The 25,059-nt window shown below is 47.2% G+C and overlaps 1 protein-coding gene across 3 annotated transcripts in view; it reads right to left on the reverse strand.

Moving 5' to 3' along the window:
* PIK3AP1 (phosphoinositide-3-kinase adaptor protein 1) overlaps nt 1-25,059 on the reverse strand; it is a 1,287,206-nt gene that overhangs the window by 359,010 nt on the left and 903,137 nt on the right. For all 3 annotated transcript variants that reach the window (XR_011268600.1, XM_069610572.1, XM_069610573.1), the window contains exon 11: nt 24,759-24,827. Coding sequence is in view for 2 of the 3 variants with exons in the window: in XM_069610572.1 (XP_069466673.1) it covers nt 24,759-24,827 (69 nt within the window). In the remaining variant the exon portion in view is untranslated. The remainder of the gene's footprint in view (nt 1-24,758; nt 24,828-25,059) is intronic.

Genomic DNA, 25,059 nt, shown 5'->3' on the forward strand with positions numbered 1-25,059 from the left:
ATTAATCACGGCTAAAACTGATGCACCATGAGTAATCTTGACTAGCTGTATGTGTGGTCCGACAGAAGCCCATGGCAAAAAATTGAAGCCAGCTTTAATATTTACAGCAACCAATAATCCTGGACCAAGGATGGTCTACCACCTGTCGGAATTGCCGGGATTAGAGACAATTCATAGTTGTCCCAGAGTGGAAATTTAGTTACCCACGTCTCTTGCAACGCTATGATGTGGTAAGAATCACACATGTCTCTAAATGAAGTCGACAAATGGCTGTGACCTCTGGAATTCCAGGAAACAATATTTAATTTAGCTTGAATAGTGCATTTTAGTTGTTATTGTTGTGCGCTCTCAGACACCCAATTCTCTGGTTTCTCGACGCGATCCTTGATAGATCTTAGGCAATGTAGTATGTAATTTCGATTTTGGTGTGGTATGTTCCGGGTCTTCAGCTAGCAAGAAGCTCATGTCAAATAGGCGCATTTTATTGCGCCATGTTGAGTGCCAAACCACGCCAGATGGAATCCAGAGTCTGACTATCAAAAGTGGTGAATCAGTTAGAAATTCGATCTGATCTATGTCAGACGTGGAGATGTTGGACAGATCTTCTAATTCACCAAATATATCCAGAACACTCTGCCGATTCAGGTCATAGACGGGGTGCTCTCCCTCTCTGCATTTTAAAATCAACGTGTGAAACTTTGAACGTTGTGGATGTAAACGTCGTGAGGGGAGCCGAGTTTCAAACTTACCGGAAGACCATTTCGGAGCAGGAGGAGTATTAGGGCAATCTTGTGGCCAAGCGTTCTTTTGCAACTGCTTATCCCTGGGATTAGGGAATTTGTTAGGAGAAGTAGAGTCAGGCAGATTACGGGCACCTTGTGCAACATTAGGCGAACAATGAGACTGACCCACAATTTGAGCAAAGGTTTCGGCAAGATTAGTGGCTAAATAATCGTCCACTCTTTTCCTAAGTTCATCAGTTATGGTCTGAGGCACACAAGGGTCTGTTTGGTGAGGCAATTGAGGTAGAGGCGCGAAAGATACTGATTTAGGTTGAGTCAACAGAGTCTTTGTCGATTGTAATGGCACTTGCAATTGCTTGGACCCAGGTGTAGCTGTAATTTGTTTATCAAAGCCTGATGTCAAGTTGTTACAAGCAAAGGCACTGGTGGTTAAATTTGGATGTTGGGTGGATGTTTTTTGCGTCTTGACTCAAAGCGCGGACTAGTTGTGATAAAGGAGATAGAATCACAGGAGACCTTATGCTTGCACTAGGGTTGGAACTGGCAAGTAATGGCTGGTCAGTCACTCCCGCTGTTTTGGGTTGCTCTATTTCACCAGAGGCCGTGCTGCCTGATTGAATTGATATTGGTAAGACTGCCGGTTTACCAAGGGTTTTAAAAAAGGAACTGAGGATGTTTTTTGAATTCTTGGTACCAATCATGTTTTTTGTTTTTTTTATCGGAATAGCAGATTATTTTGTTTGTTTTGTTCTTAGTAAGCTTCGGGTTTCTGGCTTTCAACAGTTGAAGGTGGCTTTGCCCATCATTTGCACTCAATTGTAAATTTGGCATCTCTCTTGGTCCAGAGGGAGCCTCATTAGTCAAAATTGGAGTTGACAACATGGGGGTGGTGGCAGTGGATTTCTCCACGCCAGACATCACCGGTCCTATTATACCTGGAATTGGCGGAAGAGGGCAAGGAGCCAAGACAACAGGAGTGACCACCTGAGGAATTTGAGATGGTATTTGTACACTTGATCCATTCCGGGCATCGTCGACCAAGTGGTTAGAAATCATGATGACAGATTCTTGAAGACAATCTTGATTTTGAGAAATTTTTGATAGCTGTTGTGAGGACAGCCATTTCATTAAGTCTTCAAATTGTAGGGCCTGACGGGTGACTTTAGAATCCAATGATTCAAAGAGCTTGCACAAGCTAAATACTGCGGTGTTGAGAGCTGAAAGTGCTGGTGGAATCATTAAAATAGATTGCATCGCGGTATCAGTTGGATAGGGGTGATTCGCCCGAGGATCGGCATTGCAAAGGATTTTAGCATGGGCATGTCATTTGCATGGGGCGAATCATAAGTTGCCGACATAACACTAGGTGTGTGATCAGCCCCTCGAGAGGAGGGATCAGACCCACGTGTACTAGCGTGGATTGATAATACAGCAGAGTCAGATAGCAATTGTGGAAATGCAATTGGTGAGATGGACAACTTTGAAATATGCAAAATTTGGCAGATTTTTGTAGATTCCATCATCGTCATATCAGATATTGGTCGAGTATTCACAGTTCTCACAGGAGTACATTGAGATATACTCAGTTTCCCGATAGTTAAGGGAGATGGAGTGTGTACTTCACATGATGAAATAGAAGCAGAAGGCTGAGGTGAGGTACCAGGTCTATGCTTTGGTGGATCAAATGGGAATCTGGTCTGCTGATTTGCAGATCGTGGAGTCATAGAATTGGCGGTAAAAAATGTTTGGGGTAGTAGAGCAGAATCAAGTGAAAGTGGGAGTGCAAAAGGATCAAGTTGGGTTTCTAGCGACAACGGGCCTCTCGGGGGGCATGTTAGTAGTTAGCTTATATGAAGTAAATGCAGTCATTGCTAAGAATAGCCCAACAGAATAAGTGCAAAAAACAAAAAAAAACAATATAAAACACAGCAAAGTACTTCCCCAAGGCAAACGATTTAAATGGGCAACTAACAACAGGCAATCAGGATAAATAAATGTGTTCTCAACCTGTCTTCTTTAACAGAAAGGTATGGTGGATGTCAGCTTACAATGTTCCAGATGCAAACGTAAGTAAGCTTAACCGCGGCACCGTGGCTGCGCGGCTAAGCGGCCAAGCGGCACTTACGAGTACTTGCTCGTGTGCGCGCGCACTGTGCGCGTGCAAACAGGCTGATATAGCCAAGCAGCTTGGGAAAAACCCAACAACCAATCCCCAAAGTGGGAATTTCTTTTTTGTAAAGTGTCACTCAAAAACACTGGGGAAAACGCTGGGGAAAACAGAAAACAGTCGTCAGGATTGAATGAAAGCAGCAGCAGCATTGATAAAATCCAGCTGCAAAGTTCAATCACCTGTAAATCACGAACGTTGTAGCTTGTGTTGTCCTCAATGAGCAGCAAATGTAGACAGAAAGGTCCAGAGCAAGCGGCCAAGCGGTACTTACGAGTACTAGCTCGTGTGCGCGCGCGCTGTGCGCGTGCAAACAGGCTGATATAGCCAAGCAGCTTGGGAAAAACCCAACAACCAATCCCCACAGTGGGCGTTTCTTTTTTGTAAAGTGTCACTCAAAAACGCTGGGGAAAACGCTATAAATCACGAACGTTGTAGCTTGTGTAGTCCTCAATGAGCAGCAAATGTAGACAGAAAGGTCCAGAGCAAGCAGCCAAGCGGTACTTACTAACTGTTTTACAATTTCCCTAACATCAGATATTTGGGTTTTTAGCTTCTGAGCTTTTAGGGAAATGGGGAGAATTGCCTTCTCTCTCTCTCTTTCCAGGTCTCATTTAACATGTCCAGCACGTTTCGAGGTTCTTGCCATATAATTCAAAAGGGGAATACCCTAGAGACGCCTGAAGTGTTTTTCTTACTACAAAGAGAGCCCAGGAAATCATAAAATCCCAGCCCCTACCATCAGCCTCTACTCATTTGTGGAATATTCCTTTTTTTTTTTTTATTGTAAAACTACAGTTCAAAAATTACATTGAGCTTTTGTTACAACTTCCAGGTCATAGTGTTGTATTTCATGGAAATTGATGATTCGTCATTTGACAGGATCCTCAGCTTGTTTATCCCAATATTTTGGGCTTCAACAGCTCTTCCATATAGTCGACAGCAGCACAAGTTAATTTCACGTTGTGACCTGATAAGAGATGCTCCCACCACCCTTCCATATCGTTGTTTAAAGGAGCAAACTTTCCAAGGTGAATTATGCGTTGGGTGATGGTGTTAGTACACTCTATTATTAGATGTTTGGAAGATTCTTTCTCCATTTTGCAGAATCTACAATTACTGTCCACTGTCGCTTTGTCTTTTCTTTGCCACAACATCTCGTTTGTGTCCAACGCGTTTAATTTCAGCCTCAAGAATTTGGCACAGTAATATCGTGAAGGACATCGTAACATAAATCTTGGGGGAATATTTATTTTATTTCCACAGGACTTTGAGTTTATCGAAGATTTGAGATTATCTCTTGTCTCTCTATTGATGATCCAGCACCATTGTTTGAATTTTTTGTTGTTGTAATCTGAGGAATCATCTGCAATTCCGATTCTTTGATGTCCGCAGCTGCCAAAATGTTGTTTAACTTGCTCTCCCATTCTTTCAATAGTGTTGTTTGAGTACCATATCTTTTGTTGGAAATTTTGCATGCAGGAATTGGAGGTTTTAGCTGCATTTTGCGCATCGTGATGAGTGATTTCCATGTTACTTTCGAGTGTAACAAATGTATTGCTAGTTCGTGTCTCAGAGCTGACATCGAGACATATCTAGGTAAATTCAACACTGCGCCAGAAGATGCCCTCAAGCAAGTGCCAAGTGTGTTCCGGGATGTTCCAGCCAGCCTCGGCGCCGAACGGGATGGTGGGTACCACTTTTTGGGTGTAAAAAAGTAGCACAGGTGCCAGGGAGAATTTTCCAAATTCCTTCTCAATTTTTAGGCCTTGTAGGGCCAATCTCTTCATTCAATTTTTTTATCGTCAATCCAGGGACTTTCACAGATTGAGTTATTATAGGTGATGCCTAGATATTTTATTGAGGCTACTTTGTTTATCGTGTCGCCATCAATCTTCCTTTGAAAGATTTGATCTTTCTTGGTTCCCTTGGGTCCAATTACCATTATCTTGGTTTTTGTTGTATTTATTTGAAGGTCATTATTGGTTAGATATTCATGCAGATGTGTCAGAAGGCGTTGTAAACCTACCTGTGTACGATCAATTAGTACTAGGTCGTCGGCATAGGTTATGCAGGTTATAGGGACTTTGTTTATCTTCGGTGCAAAGGACCTAGCTACTTTTAGATGGACTGGCAGGTCAGCTATGAACAGTTTGAAAAGTTCTGAAGCTAGGGGGCACCCCTGCTTTACCCCCTTTTCAGTTTTGATGTTGTCTGACAGGTCGCCATTGTTATTGAGGCGAACTCGTATGGGGTGTTGGTTTGTAGGGCAATTATGGGCTCGAGCAGATTTTGTGGGCATTCCCAATTTGTTAGTTTGAGCCATAACTTGCCTCGATTTATTCCATCGAAGGACTGCTTCATGTTGATGAACGCAAGAAACAGTTTGTGTCCTCCCTTGAGCGTTTCCATTTTTAAGGTGTTTAGTATACTGAGATTTACATCAACACCTCCTCCAGTCGTGAAACCGGTTTGCCTAATGTCCAGGATCTTCTTTGATTTTGCCCAGGCCGCAAGCTTCTGCCTCAAAAATGTGCCACAGATCTTTCCAATGGTGTCGAGAAGGGCAATCGGTCGATAATTGATAGGATTGTCCCGACTACCCTTCTTGTATATTGGCACTACTACCGCCTTTAACAAGCACTCAGGCATTTGCTTTGTTGTGGAGATTCAGTCAAATAGAGCTTCAATAAAGATGGTCCATTCGGCTACATGTTTTTTCAGCATTACGTTGGTGATAAGGTCGGGTCCAGGTGCCCGAGAGTTCTTCAAATGCATTATCGCCAAGCTGATATCACTTGCTGATATTTTCGTATCCCAAATGGCGTTTGTTTGTACGAGGTTTACCAACGGTTCTTCAACTGTTTTTTTGTAAACATTCAAGAAATGCTTTACCCAGATATTACCTGCTAAGTCGTTCGTAATCGTGGGTTGACATTTAGTATTTGCGGCGTTTAGAATTGCCCATGTATCTCTGGAGTTTTTTTTTATCAGGAGTTCCATTATGAGTTCCGCACGATTTTGGTCAACGATGACATGTTGTGATTTCACCCAGTTTCTATAGTGTTGCCTCCTGAGATTTACTCCTACAACAGCGTCATTCCCATAAAGATTTTTTTTCAGACGTCTCATGTCGCGTCGTAGTTGTTTTTTCGCTTCAAATAGAACACTGCTGAAGTTGTGCTTGTGAGAACTGGTCGGCAAACTCAAGTTTGGTGCAGTTTGTGTTAAGTTTACTAACAGGGGGGCGTAGTTGGTTGCTCCTGAATTTAGACTGTCAAAAAATGTTAGTGTCAGGCGCTGGATTTGGGGCCCATTTATTTTTAATCGATTACCTGCCACATTACTGGTCACTGGTTGATTTACAGCAGTGACACTCTCCTTCCAGTTCATTAGCCAGCGCGAGCATATTAACTCGTGGTCGCTGTTTTCCATCCTGATGACTTCCATGTCAATTATTTTTACATACATCTCATGAGAGATCCAGATGTTATGTAGTGTTTTGGCTTCACTCTGGGTTGGTCCGTTCCAGGTTGATCTTGGCGGAATGTCTCACTTGACGTTTCCGTTGGTCATTTGGCAGTTTCTATTCGTCATTGCAGTCTGCCAACACTGGGCTCTAATTCCTAGGTGATTTCCTGGGATTAGTTTGTTTATTTTCGTTGCTTTGTCACATTTAAACCAGGTGCAATTTAGATCACCACAGCATGGAATCCACAGATTATTGTAGGTAAGCATGGTACTGTTAATGAGGTTAGTTATTGAGTTTATGAAATCATCATTGGAAATCTTCAGAGGATTCCAATAACAAGTGATTATTAAGATGTGTTCACAGTTTCCATTGGTCGCTTGATTGGATTTAATCAAAGTCCCCTGCACAAAAAGATTAGGGTTGTGCGATTTTATTGGTTCCCACCACCGACTGATGTTGATCAAGATTACCAATCCTGAATAAGGGCGACCTTTTTGATTTTTTCCCGCCGGATTAAGGAAAACACTGAACTCATCTTTTGAGGATTTTTCTCGTAGCCAAGTTTCCTGTAAACAAATGGCTAAAGTGTTTTCCAATGACACAGTGAATTCTTTGAACAAGTGCATGAATCCCCGGGTGTTCCAAGACAAGATTGCACATGTGTCTTCCTCAGTTGTTAGTCATGGCTATCGGTGCGTCTCTTTAAGTCCTTGCGTCTGCCTCGTACTGTTAGATCTTTGATTCACGGAACTTCTTATGCTTTGATTTCCATTAGAGTTAATCATTGATTGTCGCAGCGTGAGGATTTTTGACTTTATCGTTGGTGAGGCGACGTTGTTAGTGTTGTTGTAATTGTGATTGTGGCCGCTGTCCTCTGGCCAATCCGTGGGCTCAACCATCAGATCAAATCCGTATGCTAACAGTTTGTCCGCAGCACCCTGGATTGTGTTTCGCACAGCGTTCGATTCAATGTGCAGTAACACCTGATCAGTTGTTTTCTCAGATGGATATTCCACAATTTTGATGTCATTAGAATGGATTGTTCTTAGAGAAAGCACACATTTGAACAATTTCAGCACATTTGAACGATTTAGGTTCATCTCCTGGTCATCTGTGTGGAGGTTTTGCAAGTGCAATCTCCTGATTTGATTTTGCGGTTCTCTTTTGTGATTTTTCTGTGTCTTTGAGAAGTAGTGCACAGCTAGTTTCCTTTGGTTCGCTGTTAGTTTTGGATTTAGTTTTGAATCCTCATGTCCTTGCCGTACTTGGTCCACAGGTTCAGCATGCTTTGCATTTGCTGAATTTTTTACTTCGTTATTTGATCTTAATTTTTGCAAGCTTGTTGCGAAGTCTGATGTTCCTTGGGGAACTTCGTTTATGTCACTGTCTCAGGAGACATCTGCATCATCTCTGTTTGCGTCGGTGTTATGGGAATAAGTTGAAAGATTACAGAGATCAGTGGAGGAAGCAGAAGAGGACGACAATGCACTTGTGTCCACTGTTACAGTTCTCATTCGTTTCCTAATCGGTTTCATGATTACTGAGTTATCACGTGTTGCTGAACGATCTTTAGTGCCTGGGTTCGCTGGAGTCTTTGGGCCTCATTACGAGTTTGGCGGTAGCTATGGAAATATTAGCTCCATGGTTGCTGCCAAACCGGGATCCTTTACCGGGTTCCCAGAATGGGGAATTACCGGGCCATTCCGAGTTCGGAGGGCCCGGTAATTCCTCCCTCAGGGATCCCGGGCCCGGACCTTCCCCATTCCCATTTGTGCCCCCATAGGGCTCAATGGGAATAGGAGAGGGAGCTAACAACGGGCCGATTACAACCGGCCCGTTGTTAGCTCCCTCTTCCCCTCGCGGGACCCGGTAACGACGCCTGGTTTTACCAGTCGTCCATACTGGGTCCCGTGAGGGGACCTCGTAATCAGGCGGAATGGGTATACCGGGTCCGCCTGAGTTGTAATGAGGCCCTTTGTGTCTTTCACTGGGTGGATGAACATTGTAGGACGTACTGGAAGTGGTAGGTACCTGATTAATTTTTTTACGTTTGTGGCTCGTTTCCTTTTCTTTGGTGCGGGCTCTATTATTGAGGACGACGGCTTATTTGTGTTGACATCAGTTACAAGATCGTTAGGAGGGCCTTTAGCAACTTTTACGACATCTTTGCCGCCTCCAGCAAAGATTCCAAATGCTGCTTGCTTAGAAATTTTACCTGCCGTGCTAGCATGCTTTTCAATTGATGATGATGCATGCGTGTCATCACTGATTTGTAAAATTTCTTTCTCACATGTTTTAGTTGTGAATGTGTTGGTGTTTCCAAGTTCGTCACCTTCAGTCACCTGTGACACTTGGCGTTGGATCTTTTGTAATTCTGGCAATGACTCTTGGCTTCTGCTTTGGAGCCCAGAATTTTTTTTCCTGAGCGTTCTCTTAGGTGGATCAACTTTCTTTTTCTGATTGTTGTCCTGGTTATTCGTTTCCAGGTTTGGTGGAGAGAACTTCATCGGATGTGCTGCATGGTTTACATTTGAGGAATTAAAGTGAAGTTGTGCGCTTGTGAATTAGCTGCAGCTGGTTGTCGTCCTTCGTGTCTCATCCATTTTACTGCTTCCAGTAAGCCTGTTGATAGGCTACCATTCTCGCAGTGGTATCTGGCCGCTAGGTCGCCAAGACATGCTTGCCAACCTGCTGAAACGTCTGCTTCTTTCTCTAGTTGGGATTGAAGAAAGCTTGTGAAGACGTCCAGATTATCTAGTTTTTGTGTTAAATTGTTCAACAGAGCTCCTTGATCATTGATTGTTTCGTTGAGTGATTCATATAATTTTATGAAAGGGATCATTGCCATGGACGATGCAGCTAATACGTTGCTATGTATCTGCGTTGACGCGGCGGCAGAGAGACTTGATTTTGTTATTGCTTCGCTGGGGTCCTTTGGGACATTCATTTGGAGTTTAGGAGAATCGATACTCATGTTTCCGACTGGTGTGTGCAGGCTAGTGATTGGCCTTTGCTTGAGACGATCCATAGCAGGGGTGCTCGCCTTCCATCTTGATGTGCTCACATTTTCTTTGGAATTCACTGCGCCGTTGGCAGAATGGCCAGACTGGTGTTGAGAGTAAACGATCCTTGCTGGGCTCGTGTTGAATTCTCACCGGGCCGTCCAGGCGTATGTCCGTTTTATTGGAGTCTGATTCGGCTTGCAGGGCTCCATCTATTGGAGTGTCAGGTATTGTTATACTCCCCTCAGAGGGATCTTCATTTGGTTGCCCTGGGTGGATCTTATTTTCAGCTTTATTTCTAGGTCCCAAATTTAAATTGCTGAATTGTGGTAGAGAGTTACAATTTAATGTGTCAAGTGAGTTGAAGCACGTCGGGTCTGGGATGGAGTTGCATGTAGAATTGCCTAAATTTTGTGAACTTGGGTCCCGACATTAGCTTGCGGAAGTCGGGGTCACGGATGGTGACAAAGATTGAATCTCCAAGATTGACTCAGATCCGTTTCCGAGTCGCACACCGGGTTCAACATTCAGAGCACCCAGCAGTTCTATGTCAGTCAAGTCAAATGGGGTAAAAAAGGCTTCAGAATCGTCGGCACTTTGGATTTTATCCCATCCTCCTGTTTCCTGTTCCACTGGCGTTAAATCCAACAGTGACAAGAGTGTATTAGGTTTGCCATCTTTACTCTTTTTGTTGTCGTCCGTCGGCACTTCCACAGATTGGTGTTGTTTGAGTTTCGCTACTTCCTTGCAACCATTGCTTATTTCCATTTTCACAGTTTTCACTCTCTACGTCTTCGTCGAGCACTGTTATGCACCCGGGCAGGGTTGGGTTGCATGATGGTTGGGGTTGCGTCGCTGAAAGGGCTGGTGCTGCCTCACAATGTCTAGCTGTCTCCTTGAGAGCAAGTAAACAGATTGTTGCTGTGGGTTCAGTTATAGTGGTTGAGGCATTTGCCTCCTTATCACCTTTCTTGCTGTTTACTCTCGCAGCAGGAGGCTTTGCAAGAGTCCACGGATTAGACATCCGTCGTTGTTGAAGAGTCTTAGTCCTAGTCTGAGAGCCTGTTTTCTCCGTCTTTGTGAGCCGCACCTGGCGTCCTTGTTATGATTTTTGTTATGAAAAGGGAGGTGTGAGTTTTGAAAGGGGCTTGGGTTTGGGGTATTTTTAAGTGGCAGCAATTCTTGTTGGTTCTTTATTACCCACGGGCACTAGATTTGAAAAAAACAGAGGAGCCCTATTTAGCCCTGTTTAGGCTGCCTCCCTCCCCCTTCCCCACCTCGCGTGCTTCCTTACTTACTTTTGAGTAGTTTCCCAGAGTCGCTTCTCGTTGGTCTTACGGACTTCTGTGGATTTTGAGCGGGATTACAGACACGGCAGCACTGCGCTGGCGCGTCCACCGCAAAACACAGAGGCTCACTTCTGCTCACGCTACCGCCGGAGATAAATGTGTCAGCTGGAAGTGACCGGTGGTAAACTGCAGTCCAGCCTCCAGCCCAAGCAGCCACAAACACTAGTATACAAAGCCCTTAATTCCTGCAGGGCTTGACGCCATAACGGCGATGCGGGAAGCCTTTTGTACTGCTTCCTGGAGGGGCAGAGCAAAGTTTGTTAAATGTACAGCACACCACTGTTTCCAAGCGGTATCCTAGTCAGCAGTCCACAGCCAAAAACAGTAGTATACAAAGCCCTTAACTCCTGCAGGGCTTGACGCTGCAAGGGCGATGCGGGAAGTCTTTTGTACTGCTTCCTGTAGGGGCAGAGCAAAGTTTGTTAACTTAAAGGTACGGCACAACACTGTTTCCAAGCGGTATCCTAGTCAGCAGTCCACAGCCACAAACAGTAGTATACAAAGCCCTTAACTCCTGCAGGGCTTGACGCCACAAGGGCAATGCGGGAAGCCTTTTGTACTGCTTCCTGGAGGGGCGGAGCAAAGTTCGTTAAAGGTATGGCACGGCACTGTTTGCAAGCGGTATCCTAGTCAGCAGTCCGCAGCCACAAACAGTAGTACACAAAGCCCTTAACTCCTGCAGGGCTTGACGCCGCAAGGGCGATGCGGGAAGCCTTTTGTACTGCTTCCTGGAGGGGCAGAGCAAAGTTTGTTAAAGGTACGGCACGGCACTGTTTCCAAGCGGTATCCTAGTCAGCAGTCCACAGCCACAAACAGTAGTATACAAAGCTCTTAACTCCTGCAGGGCTTGACGCCGCAAGGGCGATGCAGGAAGCCTTTTGTACTGCTTCCTGGAGGGGTGGACAAAGTTTGTTAAAGTTACGGCACAGCACTGTTTCCAAGCGGTATCCTAGTCAGCAGTCCACAGCCACAAACAGTAGTATACAAAGCCCTTAACTCCTGCAGGGCTTGACGCCGCAAGGGCGATGCGGGAAGCCTTTTGTACTGCTTCCTGGAGGGGCAGAGCAAAGTTTGTTAAAGGTACGGCACGGCACTGTTTCCAAGCGGTATCCTAGTCAGCAGTCCACAGCCACAAACAGTAGTATACAAAGCCCTTAACTCCTGCAGGGCTTGACCATATTCCTTTTAAGGTTTGGCTATACCTCTCCACAAGACCATCTGTTTGGGGGTGATAAAGAGTGGTATGTAGGGTGTTTATTTGTAACACCTCTTTTACGCCTTGCATGATTTTTGACATAAAAGGTGTGCCTTGGTAGATAAGAATTTCCTTTCGGAATCTGACTTTTGACAGGAAGGACCCTGCTCTCCCGTTGAGCATTGCACAATGACCAAGACACTTTGACTCCATGGGGTTAGTTACCTTTACTGATGACCACTTTGCTCATCTTACTTTCCTGCACGTACTCTTTCTCACCTGGATTTCCATTCTCTTTACCTCTAGCCTTGGCCATTAGCTTACTGTGTTTTGCATCTACCCTAATTTCGAATTTAGCTGTCCTAGTGGCTTAATGTCTTTCTTCTGCTAGAATGTCAAATTTAGCTGTGCCTAGTGGCTTACTGTGTTTTGCACCTGCCCTCAATTTGAATTTAAGTGTGCCTAGTGGCTTACTGTGTTTTGCATCTGCCCTAATCTCGAATTTAGCTGTGCCCAGTGGCTTACTGTGTTTCTGCTGCCCTAACTTTTGAATTCAGCTGTGCACAGTGGCTTACTATGTTTTGCATCTGACTTACTGTGTTTTGCATCTGGCCTAATCTCGAATTTAGCTATGCCTAGTGGCTTACTTTGTTTGGCATCTGCCCTAATTTCAAATTTAAGCTGTGCCCAGTGCCTGCTTTGCACTTAATCTGTCCTGCTGTCCTTTACTTCTCCATCTCATCCGCTTGCACCCCCACCCGTTTTCTCCTCTTGCATCCCCCTTCTACATCCCCTATGCTCTCAGTTTCTCCTATCTGCTCCAACCGTTTCTCAATCGACTTTTTTTCCCTTCTCACTAAGTCTGGTAGGAAAAAGTTCAAAAAGGATATCCTGGTCTCCAACCCAGGCCTCCCCATTGCCGACACCTACACCAGCGCTTCCTCCAGACAAATCCTCACCAACATCCTCTTTGTCGTTCCTTTGCCAGACCTATGGACTCCTTATATCGTCTCTGTGCTCTCTTCCTACTCCTCTTCTACCATTAATGGTGGCAACCGGTGGGTGGCCCTCCTGGCTTCCTTCCTCTCCTCTAATCATAAATGTTTACCTCAATGGCACTGTCTTGGTCTAAGGACCACAGGCCAACCTCCTCCTGTTTGATGGATGCTTCCGTGCCTTATTAATTTCCTTTCCTCTCCTGCTGTCCCTTCCCTACCTTCCTCGGCTCCCTCGCCTCTTCCCAATGCCACTACTTTGGTGCCCTCCTCCTCCTCCTCGTCTATCTTGCCCTCTCCTCATACCTCCTCTGCCCTCCCTCAGGCTCCTACTACACCTCTGCAGGGAGTACCTCTGATTTGTACCCCTCCCCGGACTGAAGTCTTTCAAGGATGTCTCGCCACTCTGATCTCTCACTCAGCTGTCAAACACTCCTCTGACATCTGCAGTCTCCTTGAAGAACTCGACCTTGATTTCCTTGGTGTCACCGAAACATGGTTCACGGCTAGCTCTGTCACAAGCTTTGACCATCCCCTTCCTGATGGCTACAAGATCCTCTCCGTGCACAGATCCAACCGGTCTGGTGAGGGTGTAGCCTTGATCTTCCCGGAATGGATTCCTGCCTTTATCATTCCTACGCAGGTCTATTCCTCCTTTGAATGCCTGGCCTGCAGACTCTCTCTCTCCTGGCAACTCTCTCACAGTTGCCACTATCTACCGGCCACATGGTCCGATCACCTCTTTTCCTCGCTCCTGGCCTCTATCACTCAACTCCTCCTCATTGAGACTTCAACATCCACCTGGATGCTTCATGACCCGCGTCGGGAGTCTTCTGTGACCTCTGCGACTCCCTCTCTCTATTCTTCCCTCTGGCCCGACTCATTCTACAGGGCACACTCTTGATGCTCTTATCTCCTCAGACCTCCCCTTCTCTAACTCTCTCACCACTCTCTCCTGGAGTGACCACTTTCTCCTCTCCTGTCATCAATCTCTATTTACCCGTCAGGCCAAGCCTAACCCCACGCTGCCACCTACCTTCTCAGTCATTCGACCCATGAATCATGTGCCTCTGTCTGACACACACCCGGACACAGTCCTTTCCACACTCCACTCTGGTATCTCTAATACTCTCAATTTCCTTGCCTCTGTTATGAGGATCCGCATGAAGCCAAAAATCAAGTGCAACTCTTGGTACGACTCCGACCTCGTCACCCTTAAACGCAAGTGTAGGGTGGTTGAGAGGAAATGGTTGACATCTTGTACACCCTTTGACAGACTGGCCTGTCGCCTGCTCCGAAGGCAATACCGATTCTCTGTCCTCGCGAAGAAGAGAGCTCACATTCAAGCCTGCGTCTCTTCATCATCTAACAACTCGGCCAAACTCTTTATAATCTGCAAGGAGCTGGCCAATCCTGCTGCAGTCTCTACCTCTCCTGTCCCCTCGCAGGGTTTCTGTACGGCCCTGGCTTCTCACTTCATCTCTAAAACTCAGGACATCCTGTCCACCCTCGCTACAGCTCCTGCTCCTCCCACCATGCTCCATCTCCCTCTGTCCCCCCTGCGCACACCCGTCCCTTCTCTGCCTTTCCTCTCTTCTCCCCTGATGCGGTATCTAGACAAGTCAGATCTATAAAAACCTCATCTAAACAGGTTCATCTCTGTTCTTCTAAAACCATCAAGGACCACATCGACAACCTCGCCCCAGCCTTGGAGGACTTCTGCAACCACTCCTTCGCCTCTGGTACCTTCCCCTCCCACCTGAAGCACTCTCTTGTGCACCCTCCTCTCAAGAAGCCCTTAGCCGACCCCTCCCTTCCGGCTAATTATCGCCCATTCTCTATCACTCCTATCCTTGGCAAACTCCTGGAAAAGCTGGCCATCTCCCAGCTTAATCTCCATACCAAATCTGTTGGCTGTCTCCGTGACAATCAATCTGGTTTCAGAGCTGCGAGAAGCACAGAAACTGTTCTCCTCAACATCTGTGAAAACTTGCTCTCCAACCTGGACTATAATATCCATTCTGTTCTCATCCTACTCGATCTCTCCTCTGCCTTTGACACGTTTAACCATGCCATCCTGCTCAACCGGCTCTGTGATAATCTGGGTATCACTGATCAGGCTCTGGCCTTGTTAACCTCTTTCCTCTCTGATCCACCCTCCCAGGTCCAACTTGGGTGCTTGCTCTCTTCTACTTCTCTCTTCACCTGCAGTGTTCCCCAGGGGTCTAACCTCTCTCCCTGGTTGTTCAACCAATACATGGCACCTCTCGCCTACCGCATTGCTGCTTTCTGCGCCAACTTCCAATGCTATGCGGATGACACCCAGCTCGCTTTCAGGCTCCCCACTGCTGCCTCTTCTTATTCTCTCATCCTGGATTGTCTCTCTGCAATCCAAGAGTGGTGCACCGCCAATGATCTCTGCCTGAATGCCAGCAAGGCGGAGATCCTCCGCATTGGCACACCAGCCATCACCTCCAGGTCCGGAAGCAGCTCAAGACCTTCCTCTTTGCTTCTGCCTTCTCTCATCCATGTCCCTGCTGATTGCCTATCTGTTACTGCGCTGGTTACGTGGCCACCCTCTTAATCACGGCTCCAGGTCCCTGTCCTCCCAGCTGCACACCTGCATTGCCTCCTGGCAACCCTGCACTTAGGGCTGCATCTGTAACCCTACTGTCCCCTTACCTGAACTATCCATCACTTGTCGTTCTGCACTTAACCTTGCACTGCCACCTGATGGCCACACTTCTTGTTATTTGTGTCATGATCCTATGTCCTGCACTTCTCCTTCCCTTCCCTCAGCACTTTCCCCCCTTCCTCTTCCCTGCACTTGTGTGATCTCAATGTCACTGGGCCTAGTAAGATCGCTGTCTTGTACCCCCTTGTTCTCCCCCTGCCTTGTCGCGCTTTGAAACACTTGTGGTATGGGCACGCTATAAATAAAATATCATATCATATGAAAGTAGATGTTTAAGTATCTGCTGGATTGTGTTGTACCTGAGGGGGAAATCCTCATGGGTATCAAGTAGTATCAAGTAGCATAATCCACAATCACGAGGGCTCTTATGAAGACCCAGGGTCTCTTTTGTCACAGCTCTCTGTATAACGGTTATTATGCTTCTGGGACTATTCAAAGTCCTACGGCATTCCAGCAGACTTGTTTTCTCTCAATTCACATAATTCACACAGGGTGCTTGCCCAGTTGGGATTTCTAAGGTTTCCACAACCTTGTTGGCTTGCCTAACCTTGACACACAATCTTTGTATATCTTTCATTCTGGTTCACATAGGACACATGCCCACTCTGGTTTCGAAGGTTCCCGCAACCTCGTCGGCTCTCCCAGCCTGGATGTGAAGTATCCCTACTTCTTAGTGATAGTCTCTCCGTGGGAGCGTTTGTCTCCTGGTTGCTGCTTGTCTCTGCAGAGAACGTCCTCTGGGCGGAGAGCTCAGGGTTCTGGGCTCTCCCCCTACAAGCCGACCACGGCCTGTCTGTGGGCGCGCCACCAGAGGAGACGGGTACCTCTCCATCTCTGGTTCTTCGCCTGACCTGAACTACATGGCTGGAGGAAACGCCAGCCTTTGGTGTCCGGCTAGCACTGGTCACACTCTCCATGCTCTAGTGGGCTCCGTGGCCTAGTGTGGATCCACCCCCTCAAGACGTCTCCTCTGCGTAGGGATAACACTCCCCCATATGTAGCAGTTTTCTTCTCCCCATTCACTGTCCTTCTACTGTTTAAATATGTCATCACAAACAACAAAGATATGTCCTTCTTTTGTGTCTTTGGTGCTTAAATGAAATCCAGCATTGCCTGAAACCAATAGGATGGAAGGGTTGACACAGGTTGGTGTAGTCAAAATAGGCATACAATTAGGTTGCACAAGTCCTATATACGCAGACAATGGGACTCATGTCAAGTTTGCCAGTCCGGAAATAAGGGTGCCAGTAAGCTCACTGGAGCAGGAGCCCATGTGCCCGACAGGTCTGTCCCTGCCGGGCGCAGTGGTCACAGTAAGCAAAGTTGTCACGGAAGCCCCGGCACCGTTAACAACGGTGCCGTGCCCCCATTCCCATAGTGTCCTATCAGACTCTACGGGAATGGGATTTACAAATTTACCAGCGCCTGACTTCCTGGCCGCTGGACACATAATGAGCTGGTGGCACCGGGAAGTCAGGCGCCGGTAAATCCCTGTTAGGTCCCATTTGCCCAGACCCATATGGAGGGTCTTGTAGAGCGGGCTCACCTCCCTAGACTCACAGGAGGTGGCTCCCCTCTGGGATGATGGAACAAATTGACCAGATTCGTCACAGTATGCATTGAGCTGTCTCGTGCCTGCTTGGCACTAAAATTCTGTCTGGAAACAGCTGAGATCACAGGCCAGCAGCAGGGAGCATGTTAAAAGAAGAGTGCACATTATAGCGCATGCAGCCACGGATTCGGCAGAACAGCAGCTTGAACCCTGACAAGGGCTTGATGTTGTGGAAAACATGGTGCAGCACAACGCTCCACACAGGATTCAACTGGCTGGTGGCTCTCTGTCGAAATAAGCACAGAAGAGGGGAGTGGCGGCTTAGCTGGAGGCAGGTAGGATGAATGTCACAGCATACGGGTCGTTGCCCACTCGTCGCCAAATGTTTTGTGTAAGTGGTCAGGAAGAGGCCAGGCAATAAGGCACAGAGACGACAGTAGCAGATGTAACCTTTTTATTCTTCAATTCAATGCTGATTTCCCGTTTCCCCATTCCACCCCTTCCCATATCTCACTTCCGTTATATTTGCACATGCATGTTTCCCTATACATAACGACGTTGATGGACTCCTCACCATCTCTGGAGACTACAAAGTGAATTAATGCATGAACGATTGCATGTAGAAAAATATGTTTGCTGATGCGCGCATGGAATGGTATGTTATATTACGTTGTGTTATGTTAAATGTATTTGTAAAGTGCAGGGATTCACCTAATGGGGCATCATGGAGCTGGAGATGAGGACCTATTCGTGAGCAAAACAGAAACATTAGCAAGGGAAATGGTGTGATTATGTTATGGTCGCAACCTCAGAAGATCAAGCATTGCCTTGAGCTGACTGGTGTGTTACTCTGGGAGTGCAGGCTAGGCGCGGCGGGCCTAGGCACACGTCGGAGAATGTAACGAGACGCACACCCATTCGCTATCGGTCTAAGAGTGACAATCCCTTTGCAGGCTTTCCGACTCCCATTTTTCAACTGAGTCACGTGGTCTCCGGCGGCCATGTTCCTCCGTGTTATGTGATCATCACATCTCTTCCCAACTTGGATAACAAACATTTTTAAAGGCATGACTGTAACCTCATGCTTCAAGATTAGAGGCATCCTTCTTATGGCTTTTGGCTTCAAAGTCTCATTACTTCTAGTTCTGGTTTACACTGGCTCTCGTCTGTCGGTAAATGCCATTCAGGATGTACCCACGCAGCTGAGTGGAGGCTAATGGCTGCCAGCGGAGCAAGTATCATCTCCTGTCTTCTCTCCTCGGGGTGGCTGACCCGGTGGGGTTTGTCAAAGTCTCTTGTGCTTCTGCACGCTCACTCTGTGGTGTCTCCGGTGGTTCTCTCTGTCCTCTGCCTGGGGTGTGTGCTCTGTTGTTAGGGGTTTGCTCCCGTGGGGACTCCTTCCTCATGAGTCTCTTGCCTGGTAGTGCTTGGTATCCGCCTGAAATGGGACACGTTCCTTGTGACTGTCTCTGATCCTCGGGATGTGGTTACTAGTCCATGGTCCCGATGGGTGATGGTCCAGGGTAGTGATTCGTAGGGGAGTGCCATCTTCCTGGGGGGGGCACTCGGTTTCTGATCAGCGCTGTGTCCCCTACTTGTAGGTGGCTTGGTGTTGCTCTCCTGGTGCGGTCTTCTTTTGCATTGGGCTCTTGTCTGATCTGTTCCAAGTCTGCTTGAGGGGGGCACCAGGAGTGGTAGAGGGGAAGCCCTGCTTGTATAGGCACCCCGAACATCAGGGCTGCGGGGTTCACTTGCGTGGCCGAGTTAGGAGTCTGACGGTAAGACCGGAGAAACCAGTATATTTCTGGAAGCCATGGCCACCCTCTGTCCTTGGCGATTCGCCCGCATTTGTTGGTGGATGCCTTGAATCTTTCAGTGTCTCCATTGGCTTGGGGCCAGTACAGTGTGATTTGGTGGTGTCGGACTCCTACGTTTTCCATGGAATGTTGGAATTATTTGCTTCTGAACAGTGGGCCATTGTCGCTTTTGAGCCATGGACAGCAAACATTTTCTCTAGGGTGGTTGTGACGGAGGCTGCATTAGTGGAGTTGACTGGTTCGACATCCGGGTATTGGGTGTGTTCATCTACCGCTACGAAGAGGTATGTCTCATTGGCAATCGTGCAAAAATCCATACTCGCTGTGTCCCATCTGTGTTCTCTTCTGGGTGGACAGGCCTTAGGCTCTAGTGGTCCGGGTCGGAGAGTGGCTAGGCATGATACACAGGTCTCCACAAGGGCCATAACTTTCTGCTGTATGTGTGGCATCCATACTCGTGACTTGAGGAAGGCCTGTGTCTTCACGATCCCCTGGTGCCCTTTGTGCGCGAGTTGGAGCACTCTCTCTTGCAGGTTGGAGGGCACTACAATGCAGTGTCCTCTGAGGATCAGTCCTTCTGTGGAGGCAGACAGCTCATGTCTGATCCCGAATAGTGCTTGCATCAGTTCTTGTGCTTGTGGTGTTTGATGGGCGACAGCTGTGAGAAAGGTTTTCCATTCACTTTTTAGTATGGCCTCTCTGGTGATTTGGAGCCAGGTTCCATTGTTTGTTTCAGACGCTATTTCATCTAGCCTCATCGTATTTGGCATGGCGCACACAATGATATGGCATACATGCTCCTCTGTCTCTTTGGCTGCTTCGCATTCCATTATGATGGCAGGTCTTAGGTGCGGTGACAGGAAATCTGCGGGGTTGCCAGCTACTGCTCGATATTGTGCTTCCAGATCACCCTGTTGCAGTTGGAGTATCCAGCGCTCTATTCTTGCTGGGGGGTGTGGTGCCAACCCTTTGAAAATTGAGACTACAGGCTTGTGGTTTGTCAGTACTTTCACCGGGAAGCCCAGGATGTATACGTGAAAATGCTGGCAACCCCAGATGATAGCGAGAGCTTCTTTCACTATGTGGGCATAGTATCTCTGTTGGAGTGAGCGCCCTGCTGGCAAAGGCAATAGGGACTATCGTTCCCTCCCGATCAGTCTGTGTGGGTACTGCGCCGAGGCTAACTGGGCTAGCGTCGACCAGCAGTTCTGTTTTCCGCGATGTGTCAAAGAAAGCCATATTGCCATCGCTGGACAAGTCTTTTATTTTATGAAACGCTACCTTCTGTACTTCACTCCATTCCCATGTTGACTTCATTTTAGTGAGTTCTTGCAGTGGAGTGGCGATGGTGGCTAGGTCGGGGATGAATCGCCCACAGTACGTTGCCATGCCTAGGAAGCTGCGGACTTCAGTTGTGTTGGTGTGAGCTTGGGCTTTTATGATGTCAGCAACTTTGCAGGGGTCTGCAGACACCCCTTTTTCATTGAATATGTATTCAAAGAAGCCTAGTGTGGACTTCCTGAATTTGCATTTTTCCTCATGAACGGTCGGGCCGGACTGCTCCAGTTGGTGGAACATTGCTGCTAGCCGTTCGTTGTGTTCTTCATCCGTTTTGCCGTAGATTAGTATATCGTCGCTGACATTGGTGACTCCCCGTAGGTCTTGGAGTACTTTCCCGATTTCATGTTGGAATACCTCAACTGTGGAGGAGATTCCAAAGTTGAGCCAGCGGTATCTTCTTAGCTCGAGGTGTGACGAGAAGGTTTTGATGTACGTTGACTCTTTCACCAAACGGATCTGGTGGTACCCTGATCTTAAGTCTAGTTAGCTGAATACAGTGGGACCAGTGAGGTCCACGATTAGCTCATCCAACGTCGGGGTAATGTGCCTTTCACGCCAAATGGAAAAGTTGGGCAGGCGCTTGTCAATGCAAGTTCGTAAAGCTTGTGGCTTTTTGGGTTTCAGTGTCATGACCATGGGGGATACACATGGTGTGGGGCCTGTGTTTTTTTTGATTATCCGGAGGTCTTCAAGCTTGTTGAGTTCATCCTCTACTGCCGCTCTTATGTGAAACTGGACCTGTCAGTGCTGGACGGCTCTTGGTTCCACTGTGGGGTCGATGTGGAATTTTACTGTTCTTCCTTTTAGACACCGATGAGCTTCTTGTGGTTAGCAAACAAATGGTTGATTTCTCTGGAGTTGATTGCAAAAGTGAACAAGATTAGCTGTAGTTTTTTGGCGGTTGGGCACTGAGTAACGTCTCGATCGCGGCGTCAACCACATAGATGTGTGTTTTGCAGTTTTTTCTGCCGTAGGTGAGGTTAATTTTGAAGTATCCTATGACTGGCAGGGGTTTCTTAAATCCATAGGTGAATATTTGTACAGGTCTGTGTCGCAGGGTTGGTCTTGGGTGGAGCTTGTCAAATGTTATGGTTGGCATTACGTTTACAGTGTCACCGGTGTCACACATCATTTTCACAGGGATGTCTCTGACTGTTACCATGCAGGTGCAGTGTGATTTGTTGTGTGGTTGGTTGCCGCTGGCTGGCTTGACTGCTGAGATCATACCACGTACCACAAATTAACAAGGCTACAGCAGGAGGCCTAGGATTCCCTTACATAACACCTAGACTCTGGAACAAGTTCCCCCACACTCTAAGAGCTGAAAGCTCTCTTACAGTCTTTAGAAAAAATCTCAAAACATCTCTCTTTAACTAAACCTTCACTACCCACTACCATATTACTACACACTGCCAATGTCTTTTAATCATGCAAGTATGTATCTCCAGGTTGTAACTATGTTCCTTCTTGTATGTAACTATGTGTAACTAAGTCCTCCTCTTCTGTAACCAGCGTCACGATGCCTCAGGGCTGTTTTTGTGCGCTTAACAAAAATGAATAAATAAATAAATAAATGTGAGCCTTCTCTCTTCTCGAGCGGTTTGTGCGGCTCGGGGAAGGGCTCTTTGCTCGATTGGTCATCGTTGTTGCTGCTGCTGTCGGCGCCATCTCCGACTGCGCGGGCTAGCCCTCTGTGCCTGTCGCAGGTTTTATTGGTTTGTTTCCGTGGCGGTAGTCTGGCTGCCACGGCTGGAATGGCTGTGCTTGCTTGGACCTTGGGTCACTTTTCCACTCCCTTGCTCTTTCTTGTGGTGGGTGTTCTTTCACTTTCCGGGAGTTGAGGGATACTGATGCATAGTGGTTTATCTTCCCACATTTGTAGCACGTGGTGCAATATGCTGGGCATGGTTACTCCTAGTGTTGTTGGCCGCCACACCATAGACATTCTCTGGGTATGCTTGGTGTGGGCACATGTGGGGGTCTGTTCTGCCGCAGTGCATTGATGGTAGTCATGCTGTTTATTCAGTGTCTCGGTGTCAAGTGGCAGGCAACTGATCATCTGTTCCATTTCTGCCAGGTGCTTGTCTAACCTCTCATGCTGTCTTCCCATGGTGACGATGATTTCCATCGGGAGAGATTGGTTTCCTACAGTATGGTTCTGCAAAGTTTCTCTGAGGAGAGACCATGTATGACTTGTTGCCTGACTGCGAATTCATCATCAGGGAAGTCGCACCCGAAACCAACTCTTGAGTCAGCTGTGGAAATCATCAATGTTTTCTTGCGTGCGTTGTCTTGCTTGGCTCATTTTGAAGCGTTCACAATCTGGGCTTAGCTGTGGCTGGAAATTTCTCGATAACACTGCTTTTGCGGTGTCTTAGACCTCCTCGGTGCCCCTGTTCGGGAGAGTGTTGAAGAGCCGCAATACCATTGTGCCGAGGTTAAGCATTGGCAGCGCCCTTTTCTCATCATCTGTATTTTTTCGTGACTTCAGACTCAGTTCGAACTGTTGGACCCACAGTGCCCAGAAAAGCGTAGCTCTAGGGCCAAATGGTTTAAATGGCTTCATACACGTCCCCTGTGTCGTGTCCAACCACATGCTGCAGTCTTGGTTTTGGCTTTGCGGCCTAGCTGGTGATGCAGTGGGGTCAGCCGCCATGATGGAAGTTTATGTCAGTGCTGGCTATGCTGTGCGGGTGGAGCGGCACTAGTGCGGGCCCAGGGAGTGTGCCACGCATAGCTGGGGCTGCTCCACTTGTGGTGGGCCTCTAGGGAGGTGCAGCACCTTCTCTTGTTGGTTTCCTGTGGTATGCCGGCACTAGCAGCCTCTGGTGTGTCCCTGATGCGTGTGCAGATCCTTAGCGTGGAAAGGTGGAGACCGGGGCTGGCCCCTGCAGGATCTGCTGGTGACTGGTGCTCCCTGAGAGGCACAGCTGGTTGGGGGACGCCGCTCATGGGAGTGGATGCTGTTGTGAGGGGGTGGGGCAGCGCTCGCACTGTGGTTGTACTCACAGCTGTCTTGGTGTGTGCTGCAGCTGTCCTTAGCACCCAGGTAAGGTGCATAACAGGCACAACTCAGTGGGTGAGTCTGCAGGCCCGTGAATGACTGGGGTGCTCTTGTGAGCTGATGCAGGGGCGCGTAACGTGGGCAGAGGGACGGGTAGTGGTGGGGCTGTTTTGCCACCTTTCGTCGCCAATGTGATACTCTGGGAGTGCAGGCTAGGCGCGGCAGGTCTAGGCGCACGTCGGAGGAAGTAACGAGACACACATCCATTCGCTATCGGTCTAAGAGCGGAAATCCCTTTGAAGGCTTTCCGACTCCCATTTATTAACCGAGTCACATGGTCTCCAGCGGATACGTTCCTCCGTGTCATGTGATCATCACAACTGGGTAAAGAATCCACAAAGGACATCAGAATTAGCATTTTACAGGCTCATATTCAGATGCCCTGTTTCAACGTTTTGCGCATTTGTGCAAACTAGGGGTCGTTTCTGCACATTTAAAAGCGCCTCCCGAATTCACAAGCAGGATGCGCTTTTAAATGCACAGACGTGAGGGTCATCCTATTGGGAACAGGCGCTGACGGAGGCAGAAATCATGACGGGGTCATTCCTGACTGTGTCATAAATGTTCTATAGCTGTAGCAGCCTTGATTTAAATCGCGGCTGTCACACTTGCATTTTCATCCCCCAAACAGGGATTGAAACTCTTTTTTTCCCCCCTTAACTGGAGCCAAAGGAGAGAGCGTAGATCTGGTGTGATCTGAGCTCTATGTTTGGGGCATGCATGTATGAGGCATGTATGTATGCCATCTTGAAAATAGTGCTCCAGGGACAACGCCAGTTTGCAGTAATGCGCGCAAAGCAGCAGAGTCGCGTTGCCAAAATGCAAAATGAAGTAATGCAATTTAATATGAGGTACGGATGGACGGCACCTAAGAAATGTGCCAAATGAGTATAGCAGAATTAACTGCACAAGAGGAAAACTGGCAAGTATGACACAATGAAAGTGAGACAAGTGACCGATCTGGAACACTGCAGGTGGAACACCCGCAAGCACTCCACCGGTTGACATACACTAGTCCTTGTACCAACATGCAGGCAGGACACAAAATAGCAATTCTTATATGATTAATGAAGATACTGTGTATTTATTTATTTATTGTGAAATTGGTTGAAACTAGTCAACCTTACACAAAAGCATGAAAACATGCACTTAAAATAGAAAACACACTATGAAGATACTACACAAACTAAGTGAAACAGGACATACTTGTGTTGCTTATCCTTAAAGGGGCAGATCTAAAAGCAATCTTGTACATGCTTTACATCCATAATGTGGTCTTTTCCAACAGATACATCTGTTCTCTATGCAGTATTGCTACAATATTAGCACATTTTGAAAGCCAACTGATACTTTCAAGGCTACTTACCTTCCTGTGCAAGTCCAGAGTGGCTGTAAATATTCTCTTGCCTCTTCTGTCCAGTCTTTTCTGCAAATACTACAAAAGAAGTATGTGTTAAGAGAATGTATTCTCGGTGTGACTTCTTCCTGCTCATATACATTGCTTCGAGTTAACGTGGATCATCATTCAATGATCATCATTCCATCATCCCTGACTGCCTATCTACGTATCTGCCATCCAGTCCCTGTTCGCCTCCAATGATCTCTGCCTCAACGCCTGTAGAACTGAGATCCTTCCCATTGGGACCCCTGCTCCCTCCTTCTTCCCT

Source organism: Ambystoma mexicanum, chromosome 8, assembly GCF_040938575.1.
Source record: "Ambystoma mexicanum isolate Mex_15411 chromosome 8, UKY_AmexF1_1, whole genome shotgun sequence".
Taxonomy (NCBI): Eukaryota; Metazoa; Chordata; class Amphibia; order Caudata; family Ambystomatidae; genus Ambystoma; species Ambystoma mexicanum.